General features: G+C 33.3%; 1 protein-coding gene across 1 annotated transcript in view; it reads left to right on the top strand.

Annotated features, from left to right (window-relative positions):
- The window catches only part of Gmd (GDP-mannose 4,6 dehydratase), a 74,823-nt gene extending 55,071 nt beyond the window's left edge, over window positions 1-19,752 (top strand). Inside the window, exons 4-7 of the mRNA XM_089097799.1 lie at window positions 5,682-5,914; window positions 10,522-10,737; window positions 15,335-15,403; window positions 16,877-19,752. Of these exons, the coding sequence (XP_088953925.1) occupies window positions 5,682-5,914; window positions 10,522-10,737; window positions 15,335-15,403; window positions 16,877-16,939 (581 nt within the window). The 3' untranslated portion in view covers window positions 16,940-19,752. The remainder of the gene's footprint in view (window positions 1-5,681; window positions 5,915-10,521; window positions 10,738-15,334; window positions 15,404-16,876) is intronic.
- Window positions 19,753-21,694: the final 1,942 nt, after the last annotated feature.

Consider the following 21,694-nt stretch of genomic DNA (forward strand, 5'->3'; position numbering starts at 1 on the left):
TTACGATCATAAAGCAAGGTCCCAAAGTATTGCTAAAACAACGGACCACGGGTCAGTCCGGCATATAGTTAGTTAGAGATTTTTCCTTCCGATAAAATGTTTCTTTTATACATTTTTATCAACCACACCTTCCCACGTAAATGCTAGGAATTGGTAATTTCTCAATTTTCCGTTAAACAGACCTTAGCATGATATGTTTCTTTTATTAATAAAAAAGTGTTATTTCTAAACTTCATATTTGAGTCACATATATTTTTACTAAATTAATAATTAACTAATATTAGAAAGATTTACCACAATTGTAAAACGAACAGAAATTATTCTGCATATGAAAGGGACTGCCCCCTCCACAGTACCTGGCTGCTCGCACTGAAGTTTTTTAATTCTTTAAAAAGCTGAGTTGTGACAAAAAGTCAAATTTTAGCATAAAGAGCAGTGTATTGACGAGGGGGAAGCCCCCTTCATATACGGAATAATTTCTGTTCGTTTTTAAGTTTTAATGTTGCTCCTTACTTTCAGTTGAAAAAACTTGGTTTTTTATTGAATTTCTTAAAAGCTTGTATTTTATTCCCTGTTTGTCAACATAATGACGTTGTATCCAATGTGTCTTGATATTGACCATAATGACGATATGGTAATTATGTAATAATTCATATTGAACTAAGTTATCTTGCTAGACATATGAGTTGCCACCACACAATGGTGATGATACTCTCCCAAATAGTACAAGGATTGAAGTTCAAACCATGCTGTGGTAATGTGTTAATCTTGCTGCAGTTTATTCTCTTAATTAATTTTTTTATTTTAAAGTTAATTGCTTTAACGTTAATTCTTATAGTAAATAAAGGGTAAATTTTTAATTCTTTAAAATATGGCAGAGTATGATATTTTTCTAATTCGAACAGTTGATTCGAACACTTAATAAGATTAATTTTTAATTCTCAAAATATGGCAGAGTATGGTAACAGAAGCAAAAAGAAGAGAACCAGGCAAAATTTCAGAATTAGCTGCAAGAAGAAAGATTAAATCTAGTAAAAGCAGAGATTGTATGTATCTTATGATAACTGCACAGCTACATTTAATTTAGGCTTCAAGCCCTGCTATTACTAATGATAAAAAGTTTAACTAATGAGTTAAATTTTTTTCACGCATCAAAAATTCGTCTATATTCATTTTTGATACGTTTTTAAGATTCGGAGAAATATTTTCTTTAGGGGAGTTATCCCCCCCCCCGGGATACGCCCGTTACATTGTGTTGTCGAAAATAGTTTTTCATTTTAATATTATGTTTTTTTTTTTAATTACAAAAGCACGTATATAGTGCCATTTCATTTAAAATGAGCCCTTAGACAGTGTTCTATGATGTTCCATTGCCCTGCTAGCAGTGGGGGAAAAACAGAAAAAAGGGGACACATCAGTGCCACCCATACAAAAAAGTGGTTTCCTTGTTTTTCAAGCAAGTGGATTGTAAGTTTTCTTTAAAGGGTTTTTGGCCATTGCAATTCTAATGGTGTACTTTTTTTGTGTACTTTGTACTTGTTTTGATTCGACGCCATTTTTTAGAGAGTTGAGGCTATTTTTCGAAACTTCTATAAATTTGTTTTCGAAATAACATTTTACTATTGAGACTATTCGCGATAATAGTTACCATTCTGGAATCAGCTACAAATGCCAATTTTTTAAAACATGTTTTTAATTTTTGGCTACTATGGGCTGTGGTTCGTCCTTCACTAGGTTGCAGCTACCGCTGCAACCCAGACCTGAACAGTTTTTAAGTATTAGAATCCTTACTCTACAGAATGCAAAATAGCTCTGATCCCTGGTACAAGATCGATTAAATTGGAGGTCTACCCTTGCTGCCTTACTCGCCTCTAGACATGGGAAGACCTAAGTGTAAGTGAGAACATAAACGACATTAAAGTTTTGTGTTGCCTAATCAATTTTTTGATGTGTTATTTTCTTGCAGCACTTCAGTGTTTGCGTAAGACGAAAATTTCGATTCAGCTTTATCTGAATGCCTTCTTGAACTGAATTGAACTAGAACTGAATACATTCTTTCTATGAGGGGACGGTTTCGTTCTTCCTTTATTTTTTTTTCTTTTTCTTCTTTCTATAAATGCATTCTTTCTATGTGTCACTGTGAACACGTACTTTAATTTCAAAAATCGTAGAAAAAAACATCTGGGGATATGAAAGGGGACAGGTGTGTATGCAATAGGTGTCCCTCCAAGGTTGGCCTCTAAAACATCATCCTTCCGTTCCAAAAAAGGAAGTTGAATGTATAAAGATATGTATGATTCTGAAAATACACTTTAAAGTATCAGTTTCGTGAAACCCCTCCAAAGGCCCCTCTATGAAAAAAACGTACCGGGTTTACCTATGTATAAATTATATTCTCAGGGGTGTCGTTGGGGGGGGGGCAGTTGCCCCTCAATAATGGGGAGAAAAACTGTTATATGACCCCTGCCCCTTGTCTATCTTGATATGGACCCCTCTTGCTCCCCCCCCCCAAATAAAAATGCAGGAGATTCACCCCTGTATATTCTCACGCTAAGAATAGGATTTAATAAGTCAGCGAAATTGCAGGAAATGTTGATTTGCGAACTTCCTTTTGTTTTTGCAGATAAATGTTTGTAAACATCTTAATATCTAGTACAGTTATGATACAGAAGCTAGATAATTGAGGAAGTATAGTGACCAAAGTAATATAGGCTATGGTCTGCCAAGTTTCTGGTCAATCATGGGTTGTTAAGTTGACCATTACTATGAATTGATGTTTGTATTATAAAGAGGGAAAACAAATTGAATAACATGTATGAAGCTTTTTAAGTAAAGCTCATTTTGGCAAACTATTTTAACAAAATTTGACAAAATATTAATTAATTATTTTGACTCCAAAATGATCAATCAATTTATTCAATTAATAAACACAATAAAATACACTTCAATATAAACTCCCCCGTGAGGCTCTCTGGCCAGGAAAAAAACAGGGGAGAAACAAAAATGAAACAAATACAATTATTTTCTATATAATGCATTGCATTTCAACCTTTCAAAGACTCAACACACACACACACAAAAAAAAAAAAAGAACAGAAAAAAAAAAAATAATTAAAACACCCAAACAAAAAGCGATTTTGTGAGACCCCCCCCCCCCCCCCCAAAAAAAAAGGTTGTAGGACAATCCAATAAAATAAACCAAATTCCAAATATATATTTGAAACCAAACGACAAAAAAAAAATTATACAAACTCCAAACCCCTCACAACAAATGTTTCCAACCCAGGCTAGTGTCACCCCCCCCCCAAAAAAAAATAATAATAAAAATTAACAAAAATATATTTAAAAATGAAAATCAAGACATTAAAAAATTTTTTAAGATTCTTTTGAAAGTACCAAACGAGTGACATTCTTGAGCTGACTCAGGTAGGCTATTCCAAACGATATGACAAACAGTTAATGGATTAAAGTCAGACCTCACCGATGGAGTCAATAGAATATTAATATTCCTTGAATTGCGAAGATGATGTGAAGACCTATCAGTGACAAAAGATTTATATACATCAAGTCCTGTTTGTTTCCGCTAGAGGGTAGGGATTGAAAATCTTCAGGGTAAAATTCTGTAGCTCTACACAGATCTAACCTTCTAGGGGGGGGGGACTTCTGGCCTGATACCTTGAGGACATCCCTCCTGTACCGTATGCTATTATCATAATATGTCTTCTGAAATTTGGAAATTGAAATGAATGCTTCATTCAGTAAAAGTTTAATGCAGCAAGTTTTTTGTTGTTTTATGTATTTATTTTACTCTATAATATATTCTAAGTTTATTTGAGTCTGAGTTGTGTCCAGGATTTTTTTTTTTTGGGGGGGGGGTAAAACAAATTTTAAACGGCGCATCAAAACGTGTTTATATGCATTTTTGTTATGTTTTTACGAGTCGGACAAATCAGCGAAAGAGAAGTTTAAACCCCATAACCCATCCCCTGAATACGGCCTTGATTCTAGTACACCGCAGATGAATTATATTTGTAGAAGCCTTTCTAGACTTTCATGTTGAGACTGAGCCCCCTCCCCCCCCCCAGGAGTACTTGGTTCCTTTTGACAAGAAAGTGTGACTTTATTAAATTTCGTTACAAATATCCGAAGCTGTGCATTATAGTTTATTTTTAACCCTCTTCACTCTAAACCCAGCTGGCCTCCTTGCCTCCTTGGCCCAACTGTGACATAAAAAGCTTTAATATGAGATAAATGATAATATAAATATGAGAAATGAGATAAACCCTAAGATATTAAGTTAATAATCATATGTATTCTCAATACAATGTTTGAGATTAATGTTTAAGAAATGTCGTTTTTTATAAAGTTTCATGCTCAGTGCTGAAATCCCTAAATCTTGGAGAAACACCTAAGAATTGTAATTTTTGGTTTAACTACAAGATTGTTGACGCAACTATTTTACCTGTAAGCTAAGTCAGTTGCCGATACATTTTCAAAAATTTATAAAAGTGTAGCTGTTTTTAGTAATCAGAAGATTGGTATTGTTTGAATTTATTTGGAAAAAAAAACGTTGTCAAATTTAAGTAATTATTTTTGCTTATTTATTTTCATGGTTCCACATGGCAACACTGTAAAAACGGGGTACTGCCCTAAAAACTTGAATCTTAGAAATTGCGGTTTTGAGGTATATACATATCTAATTGTAATAAGCTCGAATAAGCTAAGCTTCACTTGAAAAATTCTGAATTTTGCAAAAAGATTCCCACATACTAAATAATGTTTTTCATCCTTAGTATGTTCTTTATGAGGGAAGGTTTAATATCAATATTTTTTCCAAAATCCTAAGCGTAAGACTGAAATTTTAAGATCTTGGAACTATTTCCAGGAAGTGGCAACCCTAGATCTGATGTTCAACAAAAAACTAAAAGGACGTGAATATTTCGCCTGTATGAAACAAAGATACAACTAAAATAACTTAAAAACAAATAAAATCGTAAAACCAAGAAACAAAAACAACCGATATCAATATCTAAAACCTCGCTACTGTGACTGAGCGTCACAGTAGGTGATGCGTCAGTTGTTGGTTATCAGCGTTGTAGACGGCTAGTTTCATACAGGCGAAATATCCGCGTCGTTTTAATCTTTTCTTTCTACTGCCCGTAGTCCCGTTTGTTTCTTCTTTGTTGAGATTTATCTCTTGTTTTTAGACCATTCTTAGGCACAGAAATTTTGATTTTGTACATTTAAAGTTTTTTTTTCAATTTCCACAAGGAGGAGTTATTGAGAAATTCTTAAGGGAGACCTATCCCTATCCCTGAAATCTGTGCTGAATCTATGGGGATAGTTGAATCTGTCAGGCTCCTAAAGAAAGGCAGCATCAAAGACACGTGAATTTTATTACATTTATTTATATGACATAGTAAAAAAGTTGGTATAAGAAAAAAAAAATAACTGAGTATTAGTTTATAGGCGTGAGAGGTATTTCGGATTTGTAGTGGCCGGCTTTTCTGTCTCACCAAAGGGCATTCGTAATTGTAAAGCAGAATTGAGGGCTAATGTGTGCTAGGGTGAGAGAATGTAGGATAAGAATAAAATTTAATACCTCCTTTTTTATTGCTTTGCCATTCCGGCCGTGCGTGTAATGCAGGTGTGATTGGCAACCATATTATTCTTTTTTTCAGGTGTTGCCAAATTGTATGCATATTGGATCGTAACGAATTACCGAGAAGCATATGGCATGTTTGCGTGCAATGGAGTTCTCTTTAATCATGAAAGTCCTCGACGGGGTGAGACCTTCGTGACGAGAAAAATCACAAGATCTGTCGCCAAAATTGCTCTGGGGCAGATGGACGGATTTGAATTGGGGAATTTGGATGCCAAAAGAGATTGGGGACATGCAAGGGACTATGTTGAGGTTCTTGTTTAGCTTTTCTTTTTGGTTTTGTGCGCTTGTTATTGACGCTTCTTTTGCAAACTTCTTGTTGTCACGAACTTAAATAAGATTTGTTTCCGAAAAATGTCCATCACAACCGCAAAACACAATCCTATCACAATCACAAAAAAAAACGAAGTTACTCAGAGAAAAAGTCAAAACTGTCAAAAATTTACAAAAAGAATTAAAAACTGTGAATTTTAGCAGTGTAGACTATAGATCGCTTCGGCCGCACTTTTTTCGTTTCTGAATATGACATGAAAAGTTGCTAATAGACGGGCCGGCCAGAAAACTAATAGTGAATGCAGATTGTTCTGTTTTTTGGGAGTTTTGTCAAGCACCGAATTTAAAAAAAGGGAGGCATGGGGTTCGCCAAATAAAGTAAGCAGACTTCAACTAACTTTCGGAAATGGCCAAATGAAGGGTTTTTCTCGCTAATTGAAATTTGGAAGGACGTATTTATGACCCGCAGTTCAAATTTTCATAGACATGGCAGGGGAGTTATCAAGAAAAATCCTGTGTTGCCAAAAAGGAATTCTGTAGATTAAACAGGGCTACCGGATTTGAGTGACTTCTGTAATAAATTCAAATCCGAAAAAAGTGGCCCAGAAAAGGAAATATCAAGACATTACAAATTGAAAAATTTATTACGGAATAAACATAGGCTAATTTTGACTTTCGTTTCTCAAGCCCAGAGTGGGAACTGGCACTAGTGTCCACGAAAAAAAAAACTATCAACGCCATCTAGTGTTCGGTGACACATGACATTTTTCAATGTAATAATAAGTATAATGAATTTAATTAGTGCAATATGTAAAATTAGGTAGCAATAAATGTCTGATCTCAGTTCCCGACAGAAAAACGATTACAAAGCTTGAAAAAATGGCAAAATGTCACCAGATGCTAGATGGCTTTGATTATTATTATTTTTTGTCGACACTAGTATCAGTTTTTATAAGTTACCCACGCTCTTTGGTCTGGACAGATACCTGCTTCCCCATTTCCCGGAAATTACCAAATGAAGACGTGGCTTAAGTCCTTATTTGAATTTTGATTTTTTTTTTTTTTTTTTTTTTTTTTTTCTCTTTGAAGTTTTAATATTTAATGGAAATGTATCAATTTCGGAATATAGTGAGTTTTGTATCGTATCCATTCGTAAACTTCATGCAATTTCTTTTTGTTGCCAAATAAAACCGCTAAAATAATTTTTGTAATTGAGCTTGCCTTACAGAGGCATGAAGGGTATTGACCAGAGGTAATACCCTGCCATGTTTTTGCGATTAAATTGTCTTTTCGTTGATTTTTGCAAAAAATAGTAAGTTTTCGATTTTGAATAATTTTGATATTTTCCGTATTTGTAATGCAAAAAATTTTACCTTTTTTTTTAGAAATGCATGTGAATGTGTCTATATAGCGGTGTTCAGACGCTGAATTTCGTCTTCTATCGGATCCGTTCAATGTCGTTGACTTTTTGACCAGTCAATTTCAATATTGTGACCGGTCAGGTTTAAGATTCAAGAAGCTCGAGACTTGGTCCAAGACTAAGTCCAGCGACTGAACGCCGCTTAAAGGTAAATCAAGATTTTCTCGTAATGCATAAAAAAAATTTATTCAAAAGTGTTTGAAAAATTAACTTTACTTTGCAATGCTGCTCTGGATTTAGACCTAGTAAGACGACTTGTGCCATTACTGACCAAATCAAAATAATTTTGGTCAGTGAACACTGCTGCTCCGAAAAAAAGCTTATGGCGCAAATTTGGCTAGCTTTTTGGCAACGCTGGTCCCAATTCGAAATTTAACCCAGTTACAATCAAGGAGTTGCTTGTGTTGGAAATTTACGTAGGAAATCGCGTTTCAGTGGAAAATATTTTTGACCACTTAATAGTATTGAGGAAGCCTACTATTCTCCAATGGACAAGTCGATAACCACAGAAATCCCTTTGAGGGATTGATTGTTCTTGACGTGATTCACTTTAATGCGTTTCTGTGCTGCCGGCTTCAACATGCGCATGCTGGTTAAAGTATGTCCAAAACTATTGGCCCAAAAAAACATTGTATTTTGTACGTTTATATTCATCTACTTGAAATTTTTTTGCTGTCTTGATAAATTAAAGAAATGTGGTCTTTGGGGTCCAGGGGTGATATGTGAGCGAAACGCTTTGTTCGTCGGTATTCTTTTTTTTTCAATTTCAACTATTTTTGAATGGTTTAAAGGCTCTGGATATTTTATCTCGGATATTTATATCTGCCAATTTATTTCTCTGTTTATTTCTTCATCTTCATGATGGAAAAGTAATGTGGTCTTCGTAGCTACTTACATGATTCTTGCTGAGTATTTTCTTTTTCTTGTTAATAACTCCACATGAAAAAAAAACAAAATTTCTGTTTTGGAATTTCCGGATTGATCCCATAGAATGTTCAGTTATGCTAAAGAGTGTTCTTGTTCAATTGTGTAACTTTTATCATCATTGAATTGCGACTCAAAATCGTCAACAATTTTTGCAGTGAACTTAATTTGCCAAATATAGTTTAACTTAAAATCAATATTTTCCTGTCTTTTGAAGGTTATGTGAATCTCTTTTAAATAACTGTGTTTATCAATGTTATCTTTATTTGAATCTTTTGAAGGCTGTGTGCTCATTTCTAGTTGTTTTTATTTCTTGTTTACATGATAAAATGCTAATACGGGCTTCACAGCTATTTATATAAGTGTTGCAAACAGTCATGTCAATAACATATGGTCAACGATCAGTGGAAAGAAAAACTTAGACATTAGAATTTATGACGAAATTTCATGCACAAAACTAGGCTGGAGATAAACCTTAATGCAGTGTGGGGTTCCTCCAGGGTCAAGAAAGGAATGCCAACAATTTTGCCACTTGGCATTTAAATATTATAATACTAGTAACAGTGTGTTGGACGACCGACATAAAAAAAACGTATAATCTCTTGAGAGAATCAGAAACTGACTGACTTTACACTAGAAAAATACTCGCTTTCAGCGAAATACTCGCTTAAAATATTTAGGGAGGTTTACGGCGAAAATTTTGTCACTTGGGACGAGAAGAAAATATTTGGGGAAATTTATGGCGAACATTTTGTCACTTGGGACGAGAAGAAAATATTTAGGGAGGTATACGGCGAACATTTTGTCTCTTGGGACGAGAAGAAAATATTTAGGGAAATTTACGGCGAACATTTTGTCACTTGGGACGAGAAGAAAATATTTAGGGAGGTATACGGCGAACATTTTGTCTCTTGGGACGAGAAGAAAATATTTAGGAAGGTTTACGGCGAATATTTTGTCACTTGAGACGAGAAGAAAATATCTAGCGAGGTTTACGGCGAGCATTTTGTCACTTGGGACGAGAAGAAAATATTTAGGGAGGTTTACGGCGAACATTTTGCCACTTGGGACGAGAAGAAAATATTTAGGGAGGTTTACGGCGAACATTTTGTCACTTGGGACGAGAAGAAAATATGTAGGGAGGTATACGACGAACATTTTGTCACTTGGGACGAGAAGAAAATATTTAGGGAGGTTTATGGCGAACATTTTGTCACTTGAGACGAGAAGAAAATTTTTAGGGAGGTTTACGGTGAACATTTTGTCATTTAGGACGAAAAGAAAATATTTAGGAGGTTTACGGCGAACATTTTGTCACTTGGGACGAGAAGAAAATATTTAGGGAGGTTTAACAGTTGAATTTGGGCCCTCTTTTTTTCAGACCCTTCCAATATGCTTTCTTCTTTCACCAAGAGGCAAGTCATAACCCCTTAATTCAATAAATCAACCACGCATCCCTTTTTAAAACAACTTAAATATAGCGCTAAATATCCAACCATATGTCTCAGACTTAGCTGTCTCGGACATAAAACATCCAGTTTCTAAATCAACCTCAACCATAATATATTCTCCCAAGCCTCTTTAACCCGAGAAAAAATTTTCATAGAACCTTTTACATCCTTCTTCGCTTGCTAGGTCCGAATTCCTTGATCCTTCAGAATATAAATTTTTTTTAGTGGTACCATTATTCACATCCAAATTTTTTCCTTCCTGTCCTCTCCCAGTCCACAAACCTAAAATTTTTCTAATTTGGCTAGGTCACTGATATACAGTCGAATTCCTTATTGACTGTAGACCTGTTGATTCTACCAACCTTGTTATGTTAATAAAAAAAGAAAATTTTAAAAAGAAAATAAAAAATATAAGAGAGGAAAAATAAGAATAAAAAAAAATTTAAGAAAAAGAAATAAAAAAAAGTTTTCAAGAAAAGAAAACAAATCTAAAAAATAAAGATGATGAAAAAAGATTGTTCAATAAAAAAAAAGGAAAAAATAACACTTTTCCTCCAAAACTTTGCCGCATTTTTCAAAGAAAATGGTCATAAGTCTCTCTTAATTTCTAAGCTATTTGTCCTTAGGCTAACCCCTAAGTATTTAATGTTTTTACTTTTCAACTGAATTTTTTGTTAATCTTCTCAAAGGAAATTAATTGGACTTACCGAAATATAATTGATTTTAATATTTTCAGTTTTTAAATAAATTTGATGTTAAAAAATCTTTTTTATAAAGTTATTGTTTTGTAGGCTATGTGGATAATGCTGCAACAGGATACTCCTGAAGATTTTGTGATTGCAACAGGAGAAACGCACAGCGTTCGGGAATTTGTAGAATTAGCCTTTAATCACATTGGCAAATCTATAATGTGGGAAGGAGATGGAGTTAATGAAGTTGGAAAGGAGAAAAATTCAGGAGTCATTAGGGTTACGGTCAACTCTAAATATTATCGACCTACCGAAGTGGTAAGTCTGTATTTTTTTACCTATACACATGTATGCGGAGAGTGAAAGGGATATCCCTGACATACAAAACAACTTAGATGTGCAGAAATTTCTATATACTTTATTCAGCTTCATTTTGCAGAATGAACTTACCCATTTCATCTTTTGATTTTCTGCTTATATTTATTGATAAAGTATAAATTGCTTTTACGGGATTTGGTATAGACATCTAATGATTACTAGAAAAACCCCGCTTCAATAAAGGTTATTACAACTATTTATCGTAGGTCAGTGGAAAAGGTTTCTGATTAGTTGGAAGTGATGTCGTGCGATCAATTTCAACCAATCAGAGGCCTTTTCTACTGACAAACCTAATAATTACAATAAGCTATTGAACGCGAAAAGGGAACCGGGTATAAAATAAAATAGATGATGCTATGGAAATCTAAAGTGGAGTTTCTCACTCTCAGTTCCGGAAGAGGTCCTTATTGTTTTTTGAAAAACAGCGAGCTACGATAAATCAGGACAGAGCTACGTGAACTACGAGAAAAAGCTATGAAGGCGTCGGCAGGACCGACAACTTTCAGACGTTACAAATTGCTGTTCAACTTCGTTTATTGTTTTTCTATGCACAACAACGAAAAACTCGAAAATTGATATTCCCTCCACTGAGGTCCATGATCCAAAAAACAGGGAAAGAAAAATTAAAAATAAATCTGACAATAAAAAAAGAAAGAGTAACCGGATGGTGTATATCACCGTTATTCAACTTGAATCAGTCGACACAGAACTCCACAGATCCTGAAAAAAAAAAAAAAGAAAGAAAGGTGACACAAACCTCTCACAACCAGCTTGACAATATAAATACATAACACCATCCTTTTACAGCCAACTCAAAAATATAGGTGAAACTAATTTGAAAAAAAGGTCATTACACATATAAAAGAAAAGAAAAAAAAGAGTTAAAATAAATATATAACCAAGCTGTTTGAAAGAATAATTCTGTAAATAAGATTATCAATCACTGTTTTTGGATTTGACTTATCCTTTCAAAATGTATCTACCAAACGTTTGAGAGTGTCAGTGGAATGGTTTCTATGGAAACTCTTTGAATTAGAAGGAATTTCAATGTCCATTTTGACGACATATTTTGTTGTTTTTAATTTAGTTCATTTAATTATGTTATTCTGCCCTTTGGTGTATATATCAAAGGTTCAAGGATATTATTACTTATGCTCTGAAGCAGGAACACCAATTCGTAAAAATGTATGTGGAGGGAGGTAAGGATTTTAGAAAATATTGTTAAATGAAGATACCCAAAATGATCTTCTTTTTTCAAAATCAAGGGGGGTGGGAAGCAATGTTTTTTTCGATTCTTTTGTGTGAAAATTCAAAAAATGTATTTTCAATATCCAGGGTTAAAATAAAATCTATAAGAAAATTGCCCCCCCCCCCCCCATTGGCGCCCCTGCTCTGAAGAAAAAGCTGATAGAATATTTTAACTTACTTTCCAAGGTTAAATTTGAGGAATTGGGAATTAAACATGACGAATTTGACGGTTAAATTAAGGCCGAATTTGACGAAAGAACTTTGTATCAGGTTAATAATTTTCTTTGTGTTTTCTTTTCCGTGTGTTTTCCTGCCTCCTTTTTGTTTTTGTTTTTCCTTTGAGATGGAACGCAAACAATTCCGCTCTGTTTGTTTTCACTTCCACAATAATCATCCTAGTCTCTAGATGCTAACCTGCTCTTGAAAGTTGAAAGATTAAAATCTTATAAATTTTTGAAAATTTTAAAGTCTGTATAAAAGAAGGTGGATAAAAAGGGCAAAAGGCATCGCACTTTGAAGCAGATTCGAGAAAAAAAAATTGTTGGTGAACACCGGCAGTCCCAGCCGCGGTGGCTGCCAGCCCAATAAAAAAAGTTTTTGTTTGTTTAAAAAAATGTGTAAATGCGTGATTTGCTTATTTTATTCTTATTTATAAAAATTTAAATCTAAAATACTTGGATCTAAAAAAATAGATTTTTAGCAATTAATGTTAGATTGTTAGAAAAATCAAATTTGATAAGATTTTTCATTAGATTTTATAACTGTCTGCTAAAATCGTTGATTTGCTTTTGATCTGTATCAACCAGACCTACAATAATTTGGCCGTTTAATATTTAGGTTAAAATATTATTTTTATATTATTGTAGGTTTGTTTATCGCCATTGATCATATTTAAAAACTTAATGTTTTCTATTGTTAGTAGCTCTTAAATTTTCGATTTTACTTTTAAATTGAATATTTTGAATGTATGCCCGGGTACGCCGCAGACAAGAAACAATCTTTTGTTTCAAAAATTGTTTATTTTGGTCAAGAAGGGCACTATATCAGCACATTTTCCTATCCTATATCTACCTATTCTTTAATATCTGGTTATTTTGACAAAAAAAAATTAGTTATTTTTATAAAATCAGAGGTGAAGCTTAGAAAATATTTTGATGTATTTGGCGTGTTGATCATAATATGAAAACTCTTGGCGTTTTTGCATCGTTCCATCTCAAAAAGAATTCTGGATTTATTTTTATTTGTTGTTGTTGACAACATTTTTTTTTGCACGTTTTATTATCACTGATCATTGGGGTTAGGTTTTGATACTGGTCTTTTATTTTCCAGGTTAGCGTCTGAGGTTTAAATTCGTAAACGCGGTGTAAATATGTGGTAAATTCGATTTATAATAGATTCCAACCCGACGTTCTTTTTGAGACACCATTTAGCTCTCACATTTTTATATTCGAGTGTTTTGCCCTTTTCTTTGATTCATTTCTATAGCATTCATTTCTTTTGTACGTACGGAGGAAATGAATGAATTATTTTTATTGTATGTTATTGTTTTTATCTTTTGTTATCATTTTTATTCTTATAGTTTTTATTTATACTTATTGGTTACTTAAGCTATTATAATATTTTTATTCTTTATACTTACTTTTACTAGATTATTTTTTTATGCTTATATATTATTTTTTATTGTTTGTTTTAATTTTTAGGGGATTCCGCAATGACAAAAAGGGTGAGGGAAAGGGATTTAAACTGTGTTATTTTAAGAAAAATAAAGCCAAAAAATAATTAGTCAAAGCTTCATATAAAGTTACTTAAACACCAAAGGCTCAATAATTTAACCATCTTTGTTAACGCTTATTTTGTAGAGAAGTAAAAATAATACCCTCCTCTTAAATTGACGTGTTTATCCTACTGTAAGTTTTTCAACGTTCTTTATTACAATAACAATAAATTACAGAATTTTATACATTTTTCCGTTGGTGAGGAGCAGAGCTCGTATACCAACGAGAAATAGTAACTAAAATAATTGAATTAAGCAAATAAATAAAGTACTAATTACGGAAGAATGAAATACAGTAACTATTAAAGTAAAATAGTACAAATAAATAACTAGATTATTTGGTCAATTAAAGTAAGTAGTAAATAGTAATAATTAAATAACAAAAGACCAAATAAAAAATGTGGGCAGATATATTTGTATTACAAAGCTACTAAAGCACCTGGTAAATTTATGAAACACGGAATCTGAATTAATGCTAAGAGAGAAGGAAAAATAAGGGAGTGGATGAAATCAAAACGATGCTCATCGGAGAGATACTATATAATTATTGAGTTACTAAACCTTCTGCTCGATCTTCTGAACTGTTGCTCATGTTTTGCTCGCTATCTAACAGCTTTTGACATAAAGCTCCCTGGAACAATGTGGCAGAGCCTGGCATACCGTGGTACTTCCGGCTAAGTGGCACAAATCCACCTGGGGTTAACACTGCTCAAAGCCATGGTTTATGGCTATATTTAACTCAAGAGCTCCCTCTCCTCGGTAGAGAGTAAAGCTTCGAGCCAAAGTTTTTCTGAGAAGGGGTACTTGTCCGAGATAATCGTGGGACGACGGAGTATCCCACATCTTCCTGTTTGTAGAAATGTCTATGAGTAAATAGGATTAGTGCACCTGCAAGGTTTTTTGACGGGTAGGTTTGAACCAAAGCTCCCAGAGCTCCTAGTCGGAATTTTTTTGTGTTTGCTATCACATTTATGTAGTGGTAAGACTATTTAATGGAATCCAGGCAATTTGGGGTCTTTCGTGAATTAAAGACAGAATCATGAAAAGTTTCCAGATTTGTTTAATTTGTTTAAGTGAAATTTGTTTAACATGAAATTTGTTTAAGTTTCTGTTTATTATTCAATAATATTCTTTGATTAAAATTTAATTAAAATTGAAATATGCCCATTAATTGACTAGACTTTAGTTGAAAATACTCTAATTTTCTTGCATTATCGTTACTTCATTATTAGTATCTGGTGAAAGGGTTGAAAACTATTCAAATAGTATTTTATTATTTTAGGCATTTTTTAAATGATTTTTAGATAAGGTTATATTTTTCTTGTTTTCGAGTGTGCTTTTAAGCGGATGACCTTTTGCAAACGCAACTTCTGTCTGAATGTCACTTACGTATGTTGGGACAGATTAATAAAGTAACAAAAGTCTTGTTTTTAGATGTGTGAAAAGCTGGAAAACTAAAAAATGTGGTATCTACATAATTTGTAATATTTAGTCCTTTAGAAGTCTCTTTTTTAGGACTTACTTCTTGGTGACTCGACAAAAGCAAGGGAACAATTGGCCTGGAAACCCAAAGTGACTTTTGGGGTAAGTTGAGATTCTAACGTAAATACGAAAAAGAAAGATGTGTCTCAAGACGAGCTTCAAAAAATTGGAGTAGACTGGCTGAATTACATACGAAAAAGCATAAACAAAATAAAAGAATAAGAAGAAAAAAATATTAGAAGAGTCAAAACTTGAATAAATTTGATTAGATACCATTGTTTTGGTGAGAATCAACATAAATTTTTTTTTTTCCTTCAGTTTTTTATAGAATCTATATGATACCATCTTTATCATTCTTTAAATACCGTTTGAGAAAATATTTGCATTTAAAAAATATTATATAGGTATTTATATTTCTGTTATATTTTAATTCTTATATAATTTACGTTTTATTTCTTATTTGTTTTTGTTATGTGACAATATCTTCTTCTTCACAGTCATTTCTCTTTTCCTCTTTTCCCTCTATTCATTTCTTTCCTCTCTTTCCTTCTACTAGGCCTATCTCTTGCTCGGATTGGAGTTTCTTTTTCCTTAAATACATTCTTAGACCACACTGGCTATACATGACAAATGAAACTCAGAGAGGAAAAAAACTAACAAAATGAAAAATATAATAAAAAAGGGTGAAAAAACGAGGGTTTTGTCAGCCAGTGGCGAACCATGAAGAAGATCAAATATGCAAATATGTCGAGAAGGACCTCCGCCATGTCGTCTTAAGTGCTAAACAAAAAAGAAGAAAAAGAAAGAAAAAAAAACAAAAATCTAACCTTCCGAAGTTTACTTTACAAAGACAGAACAGACACTGAATAAAAACCAGGCAGGAATCAATGAAAAAGAATTTACCAAGATGATTGGGCAAGAATCCTTTGCTTTGCAATAGTTTTACCTGGTCTACAGTTTCGGTTTAAAAGAACCACAACAACTTAAAAGAACCTATTTGCATATCTAATGAAAACGTACGTACGTTCCTACGTACTCTCCTGACAAAAGTATTGCTTAAATAAAAGAAGCGTAGCCAGATTTTTGGTTCATTTTGTTTGATAATAGGTTTTATAACAGAACTTTTAATACAGTAAACCAATGCTTAATATGTAAACCGATGTATCATCCAGTTCTAATGCAAACAGGAGACATCATCTCTTCTTTTCAAAAACTGCTATCTACAAATATTTGCAAAGGCAAATCTTACTTGATTTTTATATGGCATTAGTGGTGATGGAGGTTGCGGACTAGCAGTTGGTGAAGAAGGTGCCGCAGTGGCTGGCCCTTTTTGCGGCATTATTTTTCTTTTTCCAAATTTATCTTGAGAGGGTGATGGTCGTAACAGTAAGGTCAGTTCTGAATTGTCAAAGTTTGGCATCTTAAAAGGGGGTTGACTGAAGTCCCATAGAGGAGGTTGGGCTATAAGCATGCTATATGTGTGAGTACACGCTCTCGTTGTTGGTTGGTTCTTGCTAATACGCTGTAGTTACGAATTAGAGTATATTAAAGTTGAATTTCTTTAATTTTTTTTAGGAATTGGTATCAGAGATGATGGAATCAGATTTACAATTAATGAAGCAAAATCCATTGGCTTAAGTAATGAAGCCAATTAATAATCGATCGGCTTGAGATTTATTAAGGCTAACGGCTGCCTAGTTTTACATTTTATTTTTGCCTAAGATGAACTTCGCTTGAGGTTTTGAATGTGTGCTGTTTGTTTGTTTTTTTATTGGGATTTTTCTTTGTTTTTATCAGTTATTTTTAGGTGTGTTTGCTCTGCGTTTTTAAGAAGAAAAAACTAAAAATTGACTAAACTTTCTTTCTTTCTTTTTTTTTGGCAGAAATTATGTGACGCTATCAGACAACTGAAACTTTTTCAGGAAACCAAGAAAGCATTTTCTTGATAACTGAAAAAAAATATTTTTGTTTAAGAACAAAATAGCCCCAAAGAACAAAAACGGAAAAATTAGTAAAAACAAAATAATATGTTCTATTTGGTTGTCTTAATGATGAACAAATGATGCATTTATATATCAAAGAAAAAAAAATGTTGGGAAACATTGAAAAAAATGGAACAACAAGACACCCTTTACTGTTTGATTGTCTTAATGACACAAGGCAGTATCCAGAGGGGAAGGGAGTATACAGGGTTCGACCCCCCCCCCCTCCTGAAATGTTTAATTCCTCCCCCCGCAAATCGTTAGGACGTAACAAAAATTCATATATGCAAATTTTGATGCGTTTTTATAAGTTTTTTTTATACTCCCTCCCTCTCGTAAAAAAAAAAAATCCTGGATGCGTCCTTGATGATTAAATGATGATGATGATGTTGATGATGATGATGAATAATGCCATTTTTTTTGCCGTAATACCTTTAAATTATGTATTTGAAAGTTTATTTGTTCATGACGCCATTTCTTTTTTAATCGCAGATCAAGGAAAATTGAAACAAATAAAACGAGTATAAATTATACCTATATATGCCCCCTCCCTTAAAATTTCCCCCTCCTTTTGGGAACCTTTTACTGAATCTTGTCCTGCTTCTTCGAGAGATGTTGGATAAGTCTGAAATATTAAAGAACTCGAGAGGACACTCTAAATTGTTACTTCAGAATTTTTTTTAGCTACTATAATAGTTCTAAGCCCCTATGATTAAATTTATCCTATGTTCAAGAATGTCCATGGGGGAGGGCTTCAGCCCCTTGCCTTATGACATCAAAAATATATAAAAATATGCTGACTTTGTTGGCTTTGTTGGTTTGTATATGGAAGGGACAGCTGTATAGTATTCCACACGCTCTGTGCACTAAAGTTTAGCTTATACATTGTTGAAAGTAAGATTAATATCTACAATGTGTTTGAGTATATGAAGTCATCTCCTCCTCACTTGCCTTTCCTTCTTAATCTTCCTTAATGTTGTTTCTTCCTCAAAACCTCAATTTCTTCAGCTGTCCATACCGAGGAAAGGTTTGAAGCTAATGTGACGAGCTTTTTGATTTAGACGAGTTTACTGCACACACTTTTTACGGGCTCTTTAGCGTTGTTTTTTTTTTGTCTTGTTTTTCTTCTTCTCTTTAGTGTTGTTTTTCTTATTTTTCTTCTTGTCTTTATTATTGTTTTTTTTCTTTTTTCTTCAAAAGCAAAGTGACGTTTTAAATTCGTTTGACAAAAAAGAGGAAATTCTTTTCTCTCTTGTTCTCCCAAAACTCTTAATATTGAAATAAAAAATGACTTTGACTGCGAGTTCTATGTACAAAATAGAATCTTAGACAACACTTTCTTTCTATTCATAAATAAAAATGAAATATAGAAATACAAGTAACGGGTAAAACTTTTAATTAAAAATATTAGAAATAAACTTAAAAAACCTAGAATAATTTGGCGTCACTTTTGGAAACCATTGTCAGAAGAAAAGAAAACTAAAGGTAAAGCTACTAAACGGCTCACACAAAAAAGTAAAAAACCCTGTATATAAAAAAAAGTGAAAAAAAAACTCAATCTGGAAAAAGCGTAATGTTAAAAATTGTTTGTTATCGTTGTGTTGCAGATGTTCTAAACAAATTCCTTATTGGTAAACAAATACCGTTCAAATTAAGCCTAAACAATAAGAACGTTCATGTTTGAAAGGATGGACATTTTCGTTAAATGTCATAAGCAATAATAACGTACAGAAATAAAGTAAGTTATTTACTTATTACGTTATTAAGTTACTATAACTTAGTTTAAAACTTTTGTAAAACAACGACATAATAGTTTTCCAGCTCCGAATTTTTCGTGTTTTTTTTTCCTTTTTCCGTCAGATATTGCATTTTTCATGTTTTCATGTTATTTTCTTTTATGTTTTGGCTATTTAGTCTAGTTTTCCCTTTATGCTCCATTTTTTTTCAGTGGTAAAGGTTTTGAGATGTGAAGCCTAAATAGTCTGGCATTATTTAGCTAAGTTTTTGCTGTTAAGATCAAGAGTTTTATCCTTTACTAACATTCCTCTTAATTTTCATTCGATCTATTTATGAAAGACGTTTTTTTTGTGTACTCTAGTCTGTATATTAGTTATGCATTCCCTTTGTTTTACTGTCTTATGTGTTTGCAGAGTTGGAAGATGGCTCATAAGGGCACTATTTGGTGGAGGCTGTGAATTGAATTGTTCAAATTGGTGTATTTTTTAAAGATACTTTTCTTGGACAGTTATACCTTTGGCGCATTTTTTGGGGGAAATTAGTGCCGTTGGCAAATTTTCGCTTTTATGGCGGCTCTATCTTATAATAGGCGTCTGGCATCACTTTCTGTTTTTGTTTGTTTGTTTTTTGTTTTGTTTTTTCATTTTTGTTTTGTATTTTCAGTGACATTTAGTTACGGAGCCACTGTTAACTATAAACTTTTTATTTAAAAAAAATGTTTTTAATCCTTTTATTTAGCTTTGTCTATTTAGGATATCACGTAAGGAGCTTAATACCTGTTATCATCGTATAAGAAAGGTCAAATAGCTACAGGTAATTTTATGGCTATGCGTTGTTTTGGAGGACAAGTAGGCGTGGTATTAGGCATAGAGTTTAAGAAGTGAGAATCGTTAGTATCATGTACTAACAATCAATAGTATGAAGTGTGAACTGTAAAAATTTATTAGAAGGTTTTCTAAAGGCTTAAAAAAATAAAATAAAAAAAAATATTTTTCATCGTTTTCATCTCCAAGTTTACGAAAAAGTAAAAACTAAATTCTTTTTGTCCCGTAAAATTGAAATTATTGAAGATGATAAAGGAAAGCCAGGGTCTGTTATGGCAATAAAAGCTCTTGAACAGTTATAAAACAAGCTATGCACGTCCCACGCTTTCATTTGTGGTTTTAGACTCGCCCAATTTTCCCGGTTAGTAGGAAAAATGATATTCTTCGTTTTTAGTGCTGCAGGTAGAAATTAAAAATTCAGAAGATAAAAAGGGAAGGTCTGGGGCAGTCGTGACAAAAAGTTCTTTAATTGTTATAACACAGCTGGTGAACGCCCTGTAGTTTAATTTTTGTGTTAAACATTTCCAATCTCTCCGGGTAGCAGGGGAAAAAAAATCGTTTTTCCTACTGCCAGCAAAAATTGAAAGCTTTGGAGATGAAAAATAAAAGCACGAGGCACTCCTGGCGTGAAAAGTCCTTGAACACTCATAAAACAGGCTGTGAACGCCCCATCATTTAATTTTTCGTCTTCGAAATTAGAAAAGTCCTTGAAAAGTTATAAAACAACCTATGAACGTCCCACGCTTTTATTTCTGGTTTTGGACGTGCCCAATTTTCCCGGTTAGTAGGGAAAATGATCTTCTTCGTTTTTAGTGCTGCAGGCAAAAAATAAAAGTTCAGAAGAGAAAAAGTGAAAGTCTAAGGCAGTCGTGATATAAAAAGTTCTTTAATAGTTTCAAGACAGTTTGTGAACGCCCCGTAGTTTAATTTTTGTGTTAGACATTTCCAATCTCACCGGGTAGCAGGAAAAAAAAAAATCGTTTTTCCTGCTGCCAGCAAAAATTGAAAGTTTTGGAGATTTAAAATAAAAGCGCGAGGCACTCATGGCGTTAAAAGTCCTAAAACAGTTATAAAATAGGCTATGAAGACCCTTGTTTTCATTTTTAGTCTTCGAAATTGTAAATTTTCCAGGCTAGCAGAACAAATGTTTTTGTTTTACTGCTGCCCGCCAAAAAAAAAAAGGAGACGAAAAATGAGAGCGGACGGCAAAGAAAATGATGGATTATATCTTCATCTCTCGGCGATGGAGATTGTTGGTTTCTAATTACTGCTCGTTTCGTGGTGGTGGCCTAGGTAATACCGATCACAAACTTCTAGTTGCTAAAATTCGTCTTAAGCTGAAATTTTAGATGGTCGAGAAAAGCATTACAACGCTAAATCTCTGTAGTCTTGATTCTTCTGCGATCAAATTAAAAACCGTTTTGAAAGCCTTTCCCAGCTTTGGATATTAAAGTCATGTGGGAGTCGTTTAAAAATGAAGTTACTGACCCAGCTAGAACAACTCTTGGCTTGCAAGTTCATGTCAAAAAGCCTTGGCTGTCATCAATTGTATCAATTGCTCCATTCAATCGTTATAATTTACCAAGCAAAATGCGTTCTATTTAAAATGTTTTCAGTAAAGTGCTCAAAGGAAAACCTAAGAGAAAAAGAGATATCACTACCTATTTGAATTGATTTATCAATGCCTATTTGTATTCATTGATTTATTTTTGTTAAGTATTTTCGCAAGTCATTCACACTATTCCATATTTCTGGAGAGACAATCAGCTCTGCCAAAAGGAAACCTATTGTTTCTTATGCGAGAAACCTTAAGCTAGTTAAAAGAGCGGAAAGTCTTTGAGTCAGTATAA

Source organism: Artemia sp. Qi Xiang Cuo, chromosome 12, assembly GCF_049724085.1.
Source record: "Artemia sp. Qi Xiang Cuo chromosome 12, ASM4972408v1, whole genome shotgun sequence".
NCBI classification, from domain to species: domain Eukaryota; kingdom Metazoa; phylum Arthropoda; class Branchiopoda; order Anostraca; family Artemiidae; genus Artemia; species Artemia sp. Qi Xiang Cuo.